The sequence below is a fragment of the Anabrus simplex genome, chromosome 7 (genome assembly GCF_040414725.1).
Source record: "Anabrus simplex isolate iqAnaSimp1 chromosome 7, ASM4041472v1, whole genome shotgun sequence".
NCBI lineage: Eukaryota > Metazoa > Arthropoda > Insecta > Orthoptera > Tettigoniidae > Anabrus > Anabrus simplex.
In genome coordinates this window covers 163,753,293-163,772,974 of record NC_090271.1, presented here as the reverse complement: position 1 = coordinate 163,772,974, position 19,682 = coordinate 163,753,293, and the positions used below count along the sequence as shown (strand labels likewise).

The 19,682-nt window shown below is 37.7% G+C and overlaps 1 protein-coding gene across 1 annotated transcript in view; it reads right to left on the bottom strand.

Annotated features, from left to right (window-relative positions):
- The window catches only part of Vps51 (vacuolar protein sorting 51), a 186,761-nt gene that overhangs the window by 94,613 nt on the left and 72,466 nt on the right, over positions 1 to 19,682 (bottom strand). The window contains exons 9-10 of the mRNA XM_068228634.1: positions 5,626 to 5,851; positions 3,129 to 3,350 (exon numbers count right to left, since the gene is read on the bottom strand). Of these exons, the coding sequence (XP_068084735.1) occupies positions 3,129 to 3,350; positions 5,626 to 5,851 (448 nt within the window). The remainder of the gene's footprint in view (positions 1 to 3,128; positions 3,351 to 5,625; positions 5,852 to 19,682) is intronic.

Sequence of the window (19,682 nt, the reverse complement as noted above, 5' to 3'; positions counted from 1 at the left end):
TTCTTGTTGAGAGACTTGTTGATATTGTGTGTTTTCTTGGGAAATAGGAGCTTGGATTTCAAGATCATTTTGAAGGGGAAGGGGAAGACTCTATCAACAGTGGCAATTACCTAGAGTTGTTAGATCTTCCTTCAAAACAGGAACAGTACATCTGAGATCATCTCCAGTCCATGTCAGGCTTTAAAGGCACATCAAACAAATTAGAGAATGAATTGAGTCTGTAACTACCATAATTCAGCAGACGATCAAAGCAGAGTTTGATTCTTGTGATTTCATTGGTATTCAGGCGGATGAGACCTTAGACGTATCAAATAGAAGTCCGTGTAATATTCCAGTTCTGCTCAAAACAGGGTCCCACAGAAAAATTTGTAGACTTTTATGATGTTTCGATTGACACGACTGCATCAGGCTTATCAGAATAAATTGTCAATATTCTGCGAACATGGGGTGTAATTGATCAAGTTGTATGTCAAACATATGACAGGTGCTCCACAATGGCAGGAAACCATGGGGATGTTCAGCATTATGTTACACAAGTTTGCTCTAGGGCAATATTTCTCCACTGTTATGCCCACAAAAGTTAAACCTTGTTCTTCAGCATTGCTCCAAAATAATAAAATCAGTCAGGCTCTTCATTCATAATATGACAGCGTTTCATTCATTTTTTAGTAGATTCTCAAAGAGAACTCATCTTCTAGACTTCCACGAGCATGCACTTACCTGTTGGAGTTTTCATTCCTGAGCAGTCCACACAATATTTTCACACTATGATGATCTAAGACAGGTTTTTGAAGATATTACAGAGAATGATAAGGGTTGGGATAGTGAGTCAGACAATTCTGCTGTTGGGTTGCTTAACACAATCAAGAAGACCAAATTCATTTACTGTATTTGCTCTGTCTCTACAGAGAAATTTTTATTTATACAGACCATATCCTTGCTCTACTGCACCGAGCTCGATAGCTGCAGTCGTTTAAGTGCGGCCAGTATCCAGTAATCGGGAGATAGTGGGTTCAAGCCCCACTGTCGGCAGCCCTGAAGATGGTTTTCCATGGTTTCCCATTTTCACACCAGGCAAATGCCGGGTCTGTACCTTAATTAGGGCCACGGCCGCTTCCTTCCAATTCCTAGGCCTTTCCTATCCCATCGTCGCCATAAGACATATCTGTGTCGGTGCGACGTAAAGCAAATAGCGAAAAAAAGCTCTACTGCAACATAAACCACATCTGATATAATTTTGTGCAATACTGAAATTGGGAAAACCACTGGTATCCTCAAGTACATGTGATCAGAAAACATGGAATCCTCTTACGTTAAAAAATGTGGTAAAATAAATAGTGAGATAAATGTAGATGACAAGACATTTCAAACGCTCAAAATTTTAACATATGAAGTTCTCAACATCTTGATTATGCAAATGGAAATATGGTTTGACGATTTTGAAAGCATCCGGTGTGTTGAGTTGTTGGATCCAACTCACTTCATAGTTTACAAAGAGAAATTCCCTGCTATTAAAATTAACTATCTTATGAACATATACTCCTTTTTTAATAGAGAAAGATTGGAAAATGAACTGATAAACATTTATTCCAATAGAGAAAAACATTTGTCCCCTGAAACACGTTTACATTATATTGTCCTCAATGACCTTGAACCAGTATGTGTGGAAGTGTCAAAATTGATTTGCTTAATATTAACACTTCCTGTGACCACAGCTTCCTCTGAAAGAAGTATGAGTACTCTCAGGAGAATAAAAACATACTTGTGTAAAGGAAAGATTCAGCAGTTTTAGTATAATTTCTATCGAGAAAAAGCTTGTGAAGGAATTGATGAGTGATTAACTATTGAAAACCGTGTGTGTGATCATTTTGCAACCAAGAAAACTCGACATTTGGAAATACTTCACTAGTAGTGCACAGTCTCACTTCTCAATAGCTATTGCTTTTCACACGGAAAAATTATTCAACCTTCTTAATTAACAGCTTCACAAAGTAAACTATTAACACGTCACCAAGCAACAAGCAGAGAACTAACACAACGGTTACTCAATAACACGGAAGAACATACTGACATCAGAGTTATGGAAAATAGCATGTTCTGACTGCTTAGAGCACTGTATTTACACCTGGTGGTAAAAATTGGAACTAATTATTTGTTTTACATAATTCGCAAGTGCACTGCTTAATTAGCATATCTACAAACTTTCACCATATTCCACAGTGTACTACTCTGAACACCGTCAATTTAATTATAACCACTTGGTACTTCTTCCAACTATACATAGATTTTTCAATACTTTTCTAAATCAAGCTATTTGGAATTCAAGTACTCATGCATTTTCCAAGTAAGTGAGAGAGAAATGGTAAATGGTTGTATCGTGTGAAATTAAATTAGGAACACCGACAAATACCTCCCTGTGCAGCATTTGTGCAATGTTTTCCCTTAGGAAGCAGTTCATCATTAACTTCCCTGTCCGGACAGCATTTCCAAAAAACTGCAGCTGTGACTGCCAAGTACTCTTTGTTTGGGACTCGTAGTACTCTTCGTGTAACAAGTGGACATTCATGATATTCAAAGCTGTATAGAGTAGTGACCATGTTTTTAATAGTTCTTGTGAAATTAATCTTCTTTCGCACTTCTGCAGTATTAAAGAATAGTAACACTCTTTCTTCGTGTTGTAATGGACTGTGTACATGTGATATTCTTTGACATAATTCTAACAAGTGAAATAAATTAGAATAATTTCAGCTACTGATTTTGAACATATGGATGCTCATTTCCTTCAAAAGAGCTACAATACTTTCGAATTCCTAAAAATGAAATAAAGTCAACTTAAATGGTGGTATAACACTGAGAAATCTAATACTGATTTGTTTTGATGTTTTATTATAAATTAAATTACCAATCAAACAAACCAACAAAATGAAGAACCTTAGCATTGTCTTTCAGAGGTTAGCTTCTCTTAAAAATAAAGTTATTAAAAGTGAAATCAATAAAAAGGCAACTACATCAGATATATCCCTCACTTCCTTGCTCCTCTATAGGAGCAGTAAAGTTTGCTACTTGCTCTTTCTAACCATCATGATGATCATGAAAATGAGAGAATTAGAAAATCATGGGGCTCTTACCAAGTAGTGGACACTTGATGTTTCAAACTCCAGGCACATCTTGGAGAGCAACAACAGAAGGGAAGGAGGAGCCTTTGAGTCAGCTGAGTCACAGAAACCACGAGCTGTCGCTGTCAAGTGGTGCAGGAACCCAACAACTAGTTCTTCGCGAACGTTGTCTACACAGAAAGCTTCACGGAAGTGAGGTTTTAAACCAAATGTTAGGTCAGGTTGAGCAAATACCTAAAAAGGAGAAATACAGAAATGTATAAAATAAACATTACAAATCAGTATAATAAAAATATACACACTAGATATGCAGGATAGGAGTTCCCGAAATCAGATAATTTGTATATACACCCAATTATAATACGAATAAATATATCCATATAGTTTCATTCTAGACTGTTATGCCTTTCAGTGATCAGCCTGCAAGCCTCTGTGAATTTACTAAACGCTACCATAATCTTCTATTTGCAGCTAGCTCTGTGGCCTCGTTTAGCTCCATACCTCTTGTCTTTAAATAATTTGAAACTGCATCTAACCATCATCATCTTGGTCTCCCTATACTTTTCTTCACCTCTGTTTGCCTTACGTGACCCTACCATCAAAGCCTGTTTATTCATTCAGCTTCATCAATCGAGTTCATTCCTAACAGCCTTTATATCCTCATTCCAGTACCCTCTGCCATTGTTCCCACCTGTTTCTACTGGTGATCATTCTAACTACTTTCATGTCTGTTACTTCTAACTTATGAATAAGATATTTTGAGTCCACCCAGCTTTCACTCCCGTAAAACAAAGTTGGTCTGAAAACAGGCCAGTGTAAAGATAGTTTCGTCTGGGAGCTGACTTCTTTCTTAGAGAATACAAATGAGAAATCAGTGCAGTTTGATTCAATATCACTTATAAAACCACCATCCTGGGAGAATACACATTCTAAATATTTGAAGTTATCTACCTGCTCCAGCTTTGTATTCCCAACCTGACATTCAATTCTCTTAAGTTTCTTTCCTATTGCCATCACTTAGTCTTGGAAAGGCTAATTTTCATATCATACTCATTGCACCTATTCTCAGGTTCCAAGATATTAGGCTGCAGGCTTTCAGCACAATCTGCCATTAACACCAAGTCATCAGCGTAGGCCAAACTGCTTACTGCATTTCCACCAAACTGAATCCCAACCTGCCACTTTACACCTTTCAGTAGATGATCCATGTACACTGTGAAAAAATGAAAGATTACAGCCTTGTTTAACCCCCTGTAAGTACCTTGAACCAAGAACTCATTTTACCATCAATTCTCAATGCAACCCAACTGTCAACATAAATGCCTTTGATTGCTTTTAACAATCTACCCTTAACCTCATAGTCCCCCAGCACTGCGAACATATTTTCCCTCAGTACTCTGTTATATGCAAAACGATAGGGGCAAAAAAACCCATTATAGGATGAACATAATGATGTGTCAATATGGGAAGAGAGATTAACAGAAAGAGGAGATAAGAACAAACATGAAAACACAAAAGGACAAGGACACTCTTCACATCTTTGTAACATGAAGCCATCTTGGACTTGGAAGCTGATATATAATAAATTATATGAATGAAGGTTTCCTCTGCACATTAGTGATACAATTGAAAAATGCCAATTTTGTTCATTTTCAGAAGTCCAGGTCCCTTTAAAGGATAATTAAGTTATTCAAATAGTTTAATAAAAGCATGCGGAAACCAAGGAGACAATTTTGAAGTATGCAGAAAAAAGAAGACCAAGCAAGTGGCTGCATTGTTTGGATCACGCAGCTATGAGCTTACAGTGGGAAGATAGTGGGTTCAAACCTTAATATTAGCAGCCCTGAAGAGGGTTTTCCATGGTTTCCCATTTTCACACTAGGCAAATACTGGGACTGTATCTTAATTAACGCAACGGTCTCTGCCTTCCCACTCTTAGCCTCTTCACATCCCATCGTCGCCATAAGACATATCTGTGTCAGTGCAACATAAAGCAAATTGGAAAAATAAAAAATAAAATGAGAGAGGAGGGGCCACAATGCTAGCAACAGTAAATGCCACATTCTGGTTCCTCCAACTACATGCTATCCAGCAAACAGAGCTTTCCAAACATACAGTACATGTCTATGTAATCAATATGGTATTAAATTTGTACTCGACCGGTTCCATAGCTGAGTGGTCAGTATCTAGGTCTTTAGGTCTCAGGAACCTGGGTTTGATTCCCAGCCTAGTTGAGATTTCAATCATAAATAGTTACTTCCCTTGGCTTGAGAACTGGCTCTTTGTGCAATCCCCAACAGTCCTGCAACTCACATAGCAAACAAATGCATAGTTTTCTACACATGCCAGATGCCCATCCACCCTCATAGGAGGTTCTACTTTACAAGAGCCATACCAGGCTAACAATAGCCACATGGAATTATAAATCAGATTATTCTTTCTTGAAATCTGAGGGTGAATAAGGCCTGTAATGATTAAGTTAGAGAATGTTTGCATTTAAAAAACTTACTAAGAGATCCTGAAGCACTCCTTTGACTTTCTCGACAGTTGCCAGTACAAGTGAGGTGAGAAGTTCTGATAGGCTGTTAGAGTTGTCTCCATCTTGGCTGATCAGTTTTGGTGCAGCAAGACTCTGTCTCACTCTTGTTAGAGTGTCAGCGAAGTGAGCTTTGAGGGTCTGCAAATGGAAACGGCACTGTCTCCGCCCTGCTCGGAGAACAATATCTGTGCCTGTACTGAAATTAGCAAATGGTAAAGTCAGCCACTTCTTTCGATACTATGATGATTTTGAAGTGAGATACAGTGCAATGCAGTTCAAAAGGCAATTTAGACTTAAATGTATACGTAGTTAAGGCAAATAATTTTCCAATGGAAAATGGTAAACCCATTTGCATACAATTCACAATTCCTTAACTTAAATATAATTCCACCCAGAAAAAACAAAAAACAAAACAGCAATATCATTTTTTTCTTACACAGAGAGAAAGGAACACATCATCACTATTTTCATCTCCCGTTTCCAGCTTCCTGGGTCAGGTTGTGAATCAAGGACCTCCATCGCTGCCTGTCTCTCCACCACTCTTCTCCTTTTTCAAGTACATCTTCTGGTTTCCCTCCCCTCTTCTCTATGCACTCCCACACTGAATCTGTCCACCTCTTTTGGAGTCTTTCTCGTGGTCTCTTTCCTGTTAACTTCTCTGAAAAAGCTTTTTTTGGCACTCTCTCTTCTCCCATTTTCATCATATGCCCATACCACTTTAGCTTTGTTGTTTCTATACTGTCTTGAAGTTTCAAGATTCCTGTCCTTTTCCTTATCTCTTCATTTCTAATTCTATCCTTTCTGGTCTTGCCCTCGATACTTGTGTTAGGAATTTCATCTCCACTGCCTGTATTCTACTCTCTTGTGCTGTTGTAGTCCACAATCCAGCTGCAGAGGTTAGTATGGATTCATAATAGGCTGAATATAATACTTTCTTACATTTCTTCAGGATGTCTTGGTTCCACAAAATACTCCTTACACTCAGGTAGAAGCTGTTTGCTTGTTGTATTCTTGTCCCAATTTCCTTGGTTATCTTTCTATCTTCTGTGATCACACTTCCCAAGTACTTGAAACTTTTAACCACTTCCAGAATTTTACTATTCAGTGTTATCTTTCCTCTGCCTTCCTTCCTTCCTTCCCCTTGTCATCACTATTGTTTTACTTTTCCTGTGCTTACTTTCATGCCAAATTTTTCTATCTCTTGATTCCATACATCTACTTGTGTTTGCACACTTCCGTATCACCCTCACCCCATATCACTACATCATCTGCAAACAACATGGCTTTTGTTGCCTGTCTTCCCAATTCTGTTTAATGTTCTTATGAATTTCATCCAGGACTATGATGAATAGTATGGGGGTTAGTACACTTCCCTGTCGGAGACCAGTTTCAACTTTAAACCATTTTGTTTTTCCTATACTAGTCTTCACACTATTAACAAAATTTTTGTACACAGATTTTATGATTTGCACTTCCATTCTGTTAACTTGTTTTTTCCTTAATGTGCCCCATACCGACTGTCTAGGCACACTGTCATAAGCTTTCTCAATGTCAATAAATGTCATCACTATGTCTTTTTCCAAACTCCCATCTTTTCTCCATCATATGTCTTAATGTAAAGATCAGGTCAAACGTTGATCTGTCTTTCCCAAAACCATACTGTTCTTCTTCCATTTCTCCTTCTAGCTTCCTCCTCAGTCTTCCTTCCAATACTCTCTCAAATATCTTAGCAACATGAGGACTACGGGTGATCTCTCTGTAGTTATTACATTCCTTTTTATCACCTAAATATTGGGATAATTAAACCCTGTCCCCACTCTTCTGGGATCTCTTTCTTCCTCCAGATTATTCTAAATAATCTATACAGCCACTGTAGCCCTATTGGTCCTGCTGCTTTTATCATTTCCATAGTTACCTCATCCACTACTGCTGCTTTATCGCTCTTCATCTTTTGTATGGCTTCCTCTATTCCTAACATCATTCTTGCTCCTTCTCATCTACCAGTTCACTGTATTTATTATTTAGCAATTCTGAGAGTTATTCTTCCCATCTTTTTAGTATGTCATCTCTTTGTGTTAATATCTGCCCTGTTTCAGTTTTTACAAATTTTGTATCTTCCCTACTTTGTAAACTATTCTTCACCAAACCACACAGAATCTTTTTACTTCCCTTTATATCCTCCTGTAAAGTTCCTGTGAAAATTTCCCAGCTCTTCTGTTTCTCTTCCTGTACTATTTTCTTTTATACCTTTTTGGCTTCTTTATATTTCTGCCAATTCTCTGTACTACTGCTGCCTATTCACACATAATAGGAACACATGATATAATAGGAACTGGTATGTGTGAAAAGAGAAGGCAACAGAAACAGGAGACAAGGACAATCTGCCATCTTCAAATAGACAGGCTGGCTCCACACCAATCCCTTCTTTTATGTCCAGTTCTTCTTAGCCCCACAAGTTCATTTCTACTTCCCGGCTTCATCAGGAGGTCATCTTGAGAAATCTTCAGTCTTGATGCAGGAAGTGTAAGATATGAAGATACATATTGGAAAAGGTAAGAGAGAGAAAACAATACGTGGTAAAAGACTAGGACAAGAAAAAAGAGAAAAGGATATCAACTCAAGCTGACAGAATGGAAGGCTCAGGGGCTGAGAAGAAATGGATGTGCAAGAACTAAGATTGATGAAGAGAGTGCCGATCTATCTGCCAATGGCAGTGTATGAAGATTGTCGAGAATGCCTTAGTCCTTGTATGTTTTCATGTTTGTCCTTGTCTCCTGTTTCTATTGGCCTCTCTTACCACACTGCCTTCTCATTGTATTTATTATCCTAATATGTGTTCCTTTCATATCTCTCTATATGTGACTTTATTTGAGACTTGTTTGCTCCTTTTCCTTACTTATTTCTGTTTACAAGTATGAATATTCTCCATCACTGAATTATTGTATTTTCTTGTAGCTTTTTTAAAGGTTTAGGAAAAATGTGATCAATGATGTCCTATGCGCTTTTGTATCCGATTGCCAATATCGAAGTTTATATTTTAGGTTAACAAATTACAATAATTACCTTTTATTTGAACCCTCAGTTCATACCTCCCAATTCTGGAAATTAACAGTAGTTTTGAGTAGGTAGGATTTGACTGGTTAAAGGAACATTGGAAGGTAAACACTGCATTCCTATTGGTCACATTTTATGCTTGCCAATTTCCTATTTTACCACACAATCGCACACTCCTTGGTGGGAGCGTGGGGAAATGTGCTGTCTTTTCTTGTGAACCATCCTAGTGGTTGAACATGTGGGCAGTGAGCTCCACTCACATGGGGAGTTCCAATTCTCCTTGAGGGTAAGCACTTTAGAACTTGCTAATTTTTGGTTGTAACATCTTTTTAATTTAATATAACTTGTTTTCTAATATGCAAGAGTTTACTCTCTGAGTTTCCATTAACCTAATTTGGTAAAGATAATAATTATGGGGTAATTTCTCAAATACTGCCATCTTCACTTTTGTTTGGAGGCAAGTCGTTTCTAGCTTTTTGTTAACATTCAATATAACTATCCATCTAACTTGACCTCATGTATATCTGCTTAATGTAATGTGTACTTTCACATTAAAGATTTTCATTCGCGAAGCATTACCGTTCACATTTCAATTCTGTTTCGTTCAAGTCTACAATTTTAACATATTTCTGTGATTTTATTTCATACTTCGGTAGTAGTTGGAATAGGAATAGCCCACTATTTAACGGAAGAAAAATCTTCCATGAGCACTTTCAGGTTAAGTGAACTGAGCACATGTTTTTATGTAGATCCACTCTGGGTAGTGGAACCGATAAAGAATTTGATTTTTTAAACTGTTTAATCTTTTGATCTTTAATAATTCTAGGTTATGTTATTTTCCAGTTGATTTTCCCATTTCCAGGTTTGTGTAACATTAATTGTCTTTTACTGAACCCTTAGAGTGCCGAGGAGAGTGATTGTGCTCTTCCTGACTCTCACCAAAATTGCCAGGAGCGCAGTCACGCTTTTCTTTAATCAACCTTGCAATGTGGTCGTAAAGTGGGTGGCATTCTTACCATACTCATTGTAAATAGGCGTGGCACTAAGAGGATTAAAGTTGGAGTTTATATTTTAGGTTAATAAATGTGTAATATGTGGTGGCTCGGAGAACTGGAACTGGATGTTGTGTGTTGCAAGAAGTAAGAGTTTGGAAATGTAAAAGTTTTATTTTTGTTTGTAATATTTTGAGAATTGAAGAAATAAGAACTCTGGACTCTGTAAATTTATGTGGTTGATAATTTAAATTAATGTCAGCAAGGGTGTAACTTGTCCAAAGGTTGATTTGATGTTTGTAATGTGATTTAAAAATGTAAAAGGTTATTTAAATTGAGACACCCTGTACGACACGTGTGGTTTCCAATGATGAAATTTTTGGTGTTGTAATTGTAATGTTCCAGAACTTGTATAATTGCTAACTATCTTAACATGACCATATATGGTCATGCAATTCCATTTGCTAAAATAACCATTTCCTATTGGCGAAAACGACCGGGAATCTAGGGTAAGTTTGACCTTATTGGTTGGTTGTGATCAGGCCATTTCCGGTCTTCTGCTGGCTTCAGAATTTTCATGTGTGTGCTTGGCGTCATTTACATCCGACCGCTCTAGCAAGCGCAAGCTCGAGGGCTTCCCTTGGGAGTTCCTGCCTTTCCACGGTAAGTGTTATTTCAATGTTATTTCAATGTTTTCTGGTTTTGTTTAATGTAATTTATTAATTTGGTTTTTCGGTATTTCCTTGCTTAATGTCATTTTTAAAGTTTTAAATTTAACGTGTCCGTGATTGCCCTAGATTCCCGCTGTTTATAATTCCAAGTCTTTCAACTTTTTTTAAAATTCAACAATCCATTTATTTGTGTTTTTGGATTCATAATGGTATCAGTTTATCAAAAGCGTTAAGTATCAGCTGCTTCGTGATTTAACTTTGTTTTTGTAATTTTTGGTTTGTTATTTTTAATATAGTTGAGCTAGAGGGTGTTTCTTGTAAGTCTTTTCTCCCCCATAACGACATACGTTCCCATAGACCTCGTAGGGTCCCAAGCACCTTCCCCTCTCCTGTCTTAGTTGTCATTTTTAGGCCTGTAAGTGTTCCCTAGTATTTGATGTATGTTTGCATATCATCACGTTTCCATGTTTTGATGTGAATTCACCGCCACTGTGTCATTTTTCTATCTCCTTATTCATATTATTAAGTATTATATTATTTACTACTGGTATTACTTTATTATTATTATTACTATTATTATTATTACTATTATTATTATTACTATTATTATTATTATTATTATTATTATTATTATTATTATTATTATTATTATTATTATTATTATGTGTAAGCGTAATTGTCCGGAATACGGTTACAAAATAATTACCTTTTACTTGCACCCTCAGTCTATAAATGATTATGACCTACTCCTCGTAGGGCCCTTCCACATCCACTTTCTTGTTGTTTGATTTTGTTTTAATCTGTCAATTTTAACTTGTCTAAATTGAGTTAATTTTCCTTGTTTAAATTTATTTGAACTGTTGTTAAGATAATTCAAGGTTACAAGGAGAATATAGAAGAATTTCTAGAAAAAGTACAATATGAAACCGAAGATGCAGAAGTACACAAGAACTTGGTGTTATGAACCCGAAGGGTCCAGAAAAAAAATCAAACGTAAAAATCGAAGAAAACAATATTACACCGTACTTTCTTACCTAAACCTCAAATTCTAAATGATCTCTACTCTCTCAGTGGTTTTCAGAGTTGCATTAATAGTAGAATACAGCAAAACAATAACAGATCATAAAACTGTATATGGAATTTTATCATTAAAAACAACAAACAAAAATGGAGAAAGATTAAAACAATTTTGCCAAATCTTCAAACCAAAATTTGTGTCAACAAACATTCTGGCACTCCCCCACAAAGAAAGAATCTGCGAAACCTCAAATCAATACAAAGGAAAATTTCGAATTGATCTTCAAGCACTCACTAGACAGAACCACAAATAAATCATGAAAGTTAACCTCTTAACATACCAATTATTTACAAAATTGTGATCATTTTTTACCTAATTTTTTAATTGTTAAAATGAGCTATTTATTGAAAACTAATGACAGTGGTAACAATGAAAATACATTTTTCAAACTTAACAATGAAATATAAGCCACCGAAAAGTTCCTGTTTTAAAATCCCGAGTATACTCGTGATACTTTTTACGGGTTCTAAAATAAATAACACAGCACTAAACAGGTGGCAAGTAATACAACATGGCACTCAATACTGTTCAAATGTTTGTGGCTGTGTGAAATGCCCTAAAACAAGGATCAATACACAATGCTACATCGCACTCCTTACACATGTACCTGGATTCCCTCCGTGCCTTCTTCCCTCTAGCATCGCGCACACTGCTACACATCCTGCACATCCTTGTTGGGTTTTGCTTCTTATCCGTCGGAGGAATCACCGAAGGAAAATGGCGGCCAATAAGTTGCATTGGGGTTGCTTTTGTTGAAGGACGACCTGCTGCTTTCGGAGAAAATTCCTCTCTATGATGATGTGCAATCATTTTCTCAACGACAGCCACACGAAAGTCAAGAGCATTCGTCCTTCCTCCATGCTTTTGAAGAGGACAAAAGCATTCCATACTGCTAGTTCCAAGAGGTGAAAAAATATCTTCTTATAAAGCTTTTTTCCTCTCTTCCGTGGGAGGGGGTTAGTAGCAGTGTGTTGATCTACTTTAACAACACCCCCCATTGTTTCGCTATACGCGAACACAGACTTAGGTTTCACAACTTCCTTTTTCTGTCCTCCGCGTCTTTCCATTTCTGCATTATGGATGGTAGATAGGAGGCAGACATCTCTCTTGTTTTTCCATTTTATTGCAGTCAGTTTACCTCGCTGGAATGCTGCAATCTCGCCCTTCTTGAGTTTCGTGCTCCGGAAATTTGGAGGCATATCTGCTCTATTGGGGCGCACAGTGCCTAACATATCTGTACGATTGGTTATGAGAATGATACCAATATAATGGTCCGTTATTGGACATTATATGGTAATGAGAATGTCGGCCAGTTGGGGAGAACTGTAATAGTTATCCACAGTTAGACAGTACCCCTTATTCAGCAGGGGTTTCATCAGTGTCATAACAAATTGTGATGACATAGGAAGATGTTTGTAGTCATCATCAAATTTAGAGCCCTTGCCCGTGTATATGATCAGGGACCAAACATAACCTGTAGCTGACTCACACAGCATGAATGTTTTGATACCGAATCTGGCTCTCTTGAGAGGCAGATATTGGACCCAGCCCAATTGTCCTTTATACAGCAGCAAGCTTTTGTCAATTGTCACATCCCTTTCCGGGGTACACACAGTTCCAAATTTAATAGACATGTGATTCAGGATAGGCCATATTTTGTTTAGTTTAGGTTGTGGATGATTTTCTGCAACACATGTACTATTGTCCGAAAAATGTAGGTACCTCTTCAAGTTAAGAAATCTTCGAAAAGGAAGAAGTTGACGAAATATGGGTGTAGCTAATATAGGTGCCTTGGATCAATACATTTGATATGTAGGTTTCTTTACAATGCTTTGCAGTATTGTCAGCGCGATAAAAATATACATTTCATCAATTGTTGTGTCCTTCCATTCCGGAACATTAGTCTGTCTTGCATATCTGTTAGTCTCGGTCACCAAAATATCCATAAAATCATCGTCAATGAACTGACTAATATAGTGCATAACATCCTCACAACACGGCTGGAAATGTATTTCAGGATTAGCCTTGGTGGTGGTGGGGCAGGTGGTATTGTTCCGGAAGTATCAATTTCACACCACTGTCTGGCACTTGCAATATCACAATCAGATGAACTAGAACTACCACTTTCTTCTTCTGAACTGTCCTCAAAAACTTCTTCAGAACTATCAGACTCACTAAACTCAAAGTCAAACTCTTCTTCACTCTCCATTTTCACCTAAAAGACGAAGTACACTTAGATAGCAACAAATACGGGAAAGCCACGAAAACGAACTGCCTGAGTCACCGACATCCACTACGGTTGAGTCAGAGATATCTGTTGGCAAAAATAGGATTCTAAAGTAATAATTTCATAAACATCTGGCGGAAATATTGAGAAACAACAAGAAACGAGTATATTCGGTCTTTTAAATTCGGTACCAATCAATGAGCGACATTCCCGAGTATACTCGGGATTTTGTTTTATATAAATATATAAAACCCCGAGTATACTCGGGCTTTCATGTTAAGAGGTTAAAGTTAAAACAGGAATTATAGATTTGGATAACCATTTATCGTTAGTTAACGTAAAGTTTCAACGAAACAGATCCAAAGTGAGAATGCCAAGAGTTGATCCAGAAGTCCTCAAACTAAATTCAGATACTTTACTTGCAAACTTACTCTCACAAATCCCCTCAGACTCAAGTATACAATAGGTCAGGCATCGCCAAACATTGGCACGCCACCCAGGAAAATGCTGTGACGAAGCGATAGACTGAAGACTTGAAACATGGTAACAATGGAACTATCATAAATCAAATGACAGAAATTCCTCAAAATTAAAAAAGCTAACGTCAAAATTCATCAGAGAAGAAAAACGCAAATAGAGTCGAACCTCGATATCTCGAACCTCCATTACTCAAATTTTCAGCATCTCGAAGTAACTTCAATTTCCCGCACGTTTGTCCTATTCTTCACCGTGTAATTATTTCTTTATTACTCTAAATTTGGTTACACGAATTTTCCAACTTCTCGAAGCAAACGTTTCCACCCTTGAAGCAAAAAATACTCTGTAACTCGAATTTTGTACAATATCGAAAGGGGGGTACCAGCTTTTCGGTAGTTGCAAGGGCAGCAGTCTAGATGATTGACTGATACGGCCTTGTAATAATACTCAACATGGCTTAGCTGTGTTGATACTGCTACACGGCTGAAAGCAACGGGAAACTACAACCGTAACTAACTCCCGACGATGTGCAGCTCTCTCTGTATGAATGATGTACTGATGATGGCTTCCTCCCGGGTAAAATATTCTGGAGTTAAACTAGTCCCCCATTCAGATCTCCGGGTGGGGACTACACGAGAGGGGGCGATCATCAGGAAGATGGATACTGACATTCTGCGAGTCGGAGCGTGGAATGTTAGAAGTTTGAATCATTGTGGTAGGTTAGAGAATCTGAAAAGGGAGATGGATAGGCTAAAGTTAGATGCAGTTGGTATAAGTGAAGTACGTTGGCAGGAAGAACAAGATTTTTGGTCAGGCGACTACCGAATTATCAACACAAAATCAAACAGGGGAAATGCAGGAGTTGGTTTAATAATAAATAAGAAAATAGGGCAGCGGGTAAGCTACTATGACCAGCATAGTGAAAGAATTATTGTCGTCAAGATAGACACCAAACCAATGCCCACCACAATAGTGCAGGTCTATATGCCTACTAGTTCAGCGGATGATGAAGAAATCGAAAGAATATACGAGGAGATAGAAGATTTAATACAATATGAAAAAGGTGACGAGAATCTAATTGTGATGCGAGACTGGAATGCAGTGGTAGGCCAAGGAAGAGAAGGTAGTACAGTAGGAGAATTTGGATTGGGACAAAGGAACGAAAGAGGAAGTCGGCTGGTTGAATTCTGCACTGATCATAATTTAGTCCTTCCCAATACTTGGTTCAAACACCACAAACGACGGCTGTATACGTGGACGAGACCTGGAGACACTGGAAGGTATCAAATAGACTTCATTATGATTAGGCAGAGATTCAGAAACCAGGTATTGGATTGCAAAACTTTTCCAGGAGCAGACGTGAACTCTGACCACAACTTGTTGGTCATGAAATGCCATCTGAAGTTGAAGAAATTGAAGAAAGGAAAGAATGCAAAAAGATGGGATCTAGACAAGTTGAAAGAAAAGAGTGTGAGGGATTGTTTCAAGGAACATGTTGCACAAGGGCTAAATGAAAAGGCTGAAGGAAACACTATAGAGGAAGAGTGGAGAGTCATGAAAAATGAAGTCAGTAGGGCTGCTGAAGAAATGTTAGGAAGGAAGAAAAGATCAACTAAGAATCAGTGGATAACTCAGGAGATACTTGACCTGATTGATGAATGACGAAAATACAAGAATACTAGAAATGAAGAGGGCAGAAAAGAATACAGGCGATGAAAGAATTAAGTGGATAGAAAGTGCAAGGTAGCTAAGGAAGAATGGCTGAAGGAGAAGTGCAAGGATGTCGAAGACTGTATGGTTCTGGGAAAGGTAGATGCTGCATACAGGAAAATCAAGGAAACCTTTAGAGAAAGGAAATCTAGGTGTATGAATATTAAGAGCTCAGATGGAAAGCCACTTCTAGGGAATGAAGACAAAGCAGAAAGATGGCAGGAGCATATCCAACAGTTGTATCAAGGTAAAGATGTAGATAATTTGGTTCTGGAACATGAAGAGGCTGTTGATTCTGTTGAAATGGGAGACCCAATTTTGAGGTCAGAGTTTGACAGAGCTGTGAGTGACCTCAATAGGAACAAGGCACCTGGAATTGATGACATTCCCTCTGAATTACTGACTGGCTTAGGAGAAACCAGCATGGCAAGGTTATTTCATTTAGTGTGCAAGATGTATGAGACAGGAAAAGTCCCATCCGATTTTCGGAAGAATGTTGTTATACCTATTCCCAAGAAAGCTGGTGCTGACAGGTGTGAAAACTACCGTACCATTAGTTTAGTATCTCATGCCTGCAAAATTTTAACACGTATTATTTACAGAAGAATGGAAAAACAAGTTGAAGCTGAGTTGGGAGAAGATCAATTTGGCTTCCGAAGAAATGTAGGAACACGTGAAGCAATCCTGACTTTACGTCTGATCTTAGAGGATCGAATCAAGAAGGACACGCCCACGTACATGGCATTCGTAGATCTAGAAAAGGCATTTGATAATGTTGATTGGACCAAGCTATTTATGAATCTGAAGATGATAGGTATCAGATACCGAGAACGAAGAATTATCTACAATCTATATAAAAATTAGTCTGCAGTGATAAGAATCGAGGGCTTTGAAAAAAGAAGCAGCAATCCAGAAAGGAGTGAGGCAAGATTGCAGTTTGTCCCCTCTCCTTTTCAATGTTTACATAGAACAGACAGTAAAGGAAATCAAAGAGAAATTTGGAAAGGGAATCACAGTCCAAGGAGAGGAAATCAAAACCTTGAGATTTGCCGATGATATTGTTATTTTTTCTGAGACTGCAGAAGATCTTGAGAAGTTGCTGAATGGTATGGATGAAGTCTTGGGTAAGGAGTACAAGATGAAAATAAATAAGTCCAAAACAAAAGTAATGGAGTGCAGTCGAACGAAGGCAGGTGATGTAGGAAATATTAGATTAGGAAATGAAGTCTTAAAGGAAGTAGATGAATATTGTTACTTGGGTAATAAAATAACTAACGATGGCAGAAGTAAGGAGGACATAAAATGCAGACTAGCACAAGCAAGGAAGAGCTTTCTTAAGAAAAGAAATTTGCTCACTTCAAACATTGATATCGAAATTAGAAAGATGTTTTTGAAGACTTTTGTGTGGAGCATGGCATTGTATGAAAGTGAAACATGGACGATAACTAGCTCAGAAAGAAAGAGAATAGAAGCTTTTGAAATGTGGTGTTACAGAATAATGCTGAAGGTGAGATGGATAGATCGAATCACGAATGAAGAGATATGGAATCGAATTGGTGAGAGGAGATCGATTTGGCTAAATTTGACGAGAAGAAGAGAGAGAATGATAGGACACATCTTAAGACACCCAGGACTTGTTCAGTTGGTTTTTGAAGGAAGTGTAGGTGGTAAGAACAGTAGGGGTAGACCAAGGTATGAATATGACAAGCAGATTAGAGCAGATGTAGTATGCAATAGTTATGTAAAAATGAAAAGGTTAGCACAGGATAGGGTGGAATTGAGGGCTGCATCAAACCACTCTATGGACTGATGACGCAAACAACAACAACAACAACAACAACAACATCAACATCAACAACAACAACAACAACAACAACTGACTATGCCATAGAGAATTTGTAGTTTGTGAGGAAAGGGTTACAGTGATGCTGGGAGATAATATGATGGGAACCGAGAAACAAACTTCTAGTGATCGGATAATCGGCCAAGCCTCATTGCTTTTTGGGTGTAAATCATTTGATAAAGATGTTGATTCCCACAGTGAATCATCTGATGGCCAGGCAGGCATCATTTTTTGAAAATGAGACAAAGTCTCTCATAGTGCATTGGCACTGCAGGTGGCTGTATGTAGCCAACGCAGTGGCCTCCACAGTATGCACTAGCCATGCGTCTTGGTAGGTGTGCTATTTACCAACTGATGAGCCCAACTTAGTACACTGGGGCAAAACGCTGGCAACCAGGAATGAGTTAGCTGGAAATGTTATAATGTCCAATCATGGACCAACTATATTGGTATTGTAAATTCATTACTGGTCATGTACAAAAGCAGAATCTTGGCTACATGGTTTCAAACATACAGAGTCAGTTAAATGCAAATAACAGTGTTTCTCACAGCCCTAAATATTGTTGAAAAGTATGTGGAGGAAAGAAGGTTAACAGTAAAGAGACCAGAGATTTTTTTACAAAAGTGATAACGGAGGTATGTTTCTTGTTTCACTGCTGTATGTACTGTATTCTATCTTCTAAAAAGTGACTAATAAGGGTCATAATTAAAGTGATGCCGTAAAATACGAGTTTGTTAGTATAATTTTAAATACTGTATTCAATATAAGCCTGTAGATACATAAGATTCAATTATGCACTATTGTGCTCAAAAACGGTATTCTCTATATCTCGAAATTTGGTAACTCAAAATATAATTTAGTTCCCGAGGTGATTCGAGATATCGAGGTTCCACTGTATGGCTAACCAGACTGACAGAAATTGAATAAGACTTCAAGAAAAACAACACCAGAAACTACTACAAGAAATGAAAAGAAGAATTTCAAAATTATCGAACCCCTAGCTAGTGCTTCATGTAAAAAAAAAAAAAAAAAAGGTAAGCTCGTGTCCTCATCCCGAGATGGTGCAGCTCTTTTTAGGAACACCCCCAATGGACGTGAGCTGCATGGACCATTTCAACCACATACCAGCCCTCCTGCCATTCTCAAATTTCTGGAAGTACCGGGAATCGAACCCGGGCCCCCAAGGACGGCAGTTAATAACACTAACCGTTATGCTACGGAGGCAGACTGTGCTTCGGGTGGGACACTAGAAACATATAAAGCAGCAAACTCACTGCAGACTATTTTCAAAGCCTACTTAACTGCGGAAGTACCAAAGACCAATTAACTTTTGAAAAACCCACACCAAATCCACGTTCAGCAATTTCCTAATATGTTCCTTCAATCTCTCCTTACTCATACCACCATTCCTAACTCTATTTCTTTCTAACCTGTACCTCCTCCTTAATCTCTTTATGTCTCTGTTATAATATAGTGAATCTTTACCATTCACCACCTTCAAAGGTACATACCTGTTTTTATACTCCTCAACAGTTGCTTTAAACTCATCGAAAATTTCATCAATATATGGAAGGAATTAAATCAGGATTCAATTACCAACCTCTTATTGACAAATTCGGAGAAATTTCCCTTGTAGATAAATTCAAGTATCTAGGCAAAATTATTCAACAAGCAGGTATAATCAGCAAGCAAAGAAAGAAAGAAAGAATTGGAACACTTCCAAAAGCATACAAAATCACCTCAAACAGATACAACAAAAGAATCTGAAACCACAAAATGGAAAATTACAACACTACAACACAGTCATCAAACCAGAAGCAATTTATGCATCTGAAACTCCAATAACTGGAGATAGATCACATATACAAAATATAAAAAAAATATAAACAAATCAAGATAGTAAAACCCTAGGACCAAAAGGTAAAATGTAATTTGGACGAAAAATAAAACACAGCTAATCTACAATGACTCCCA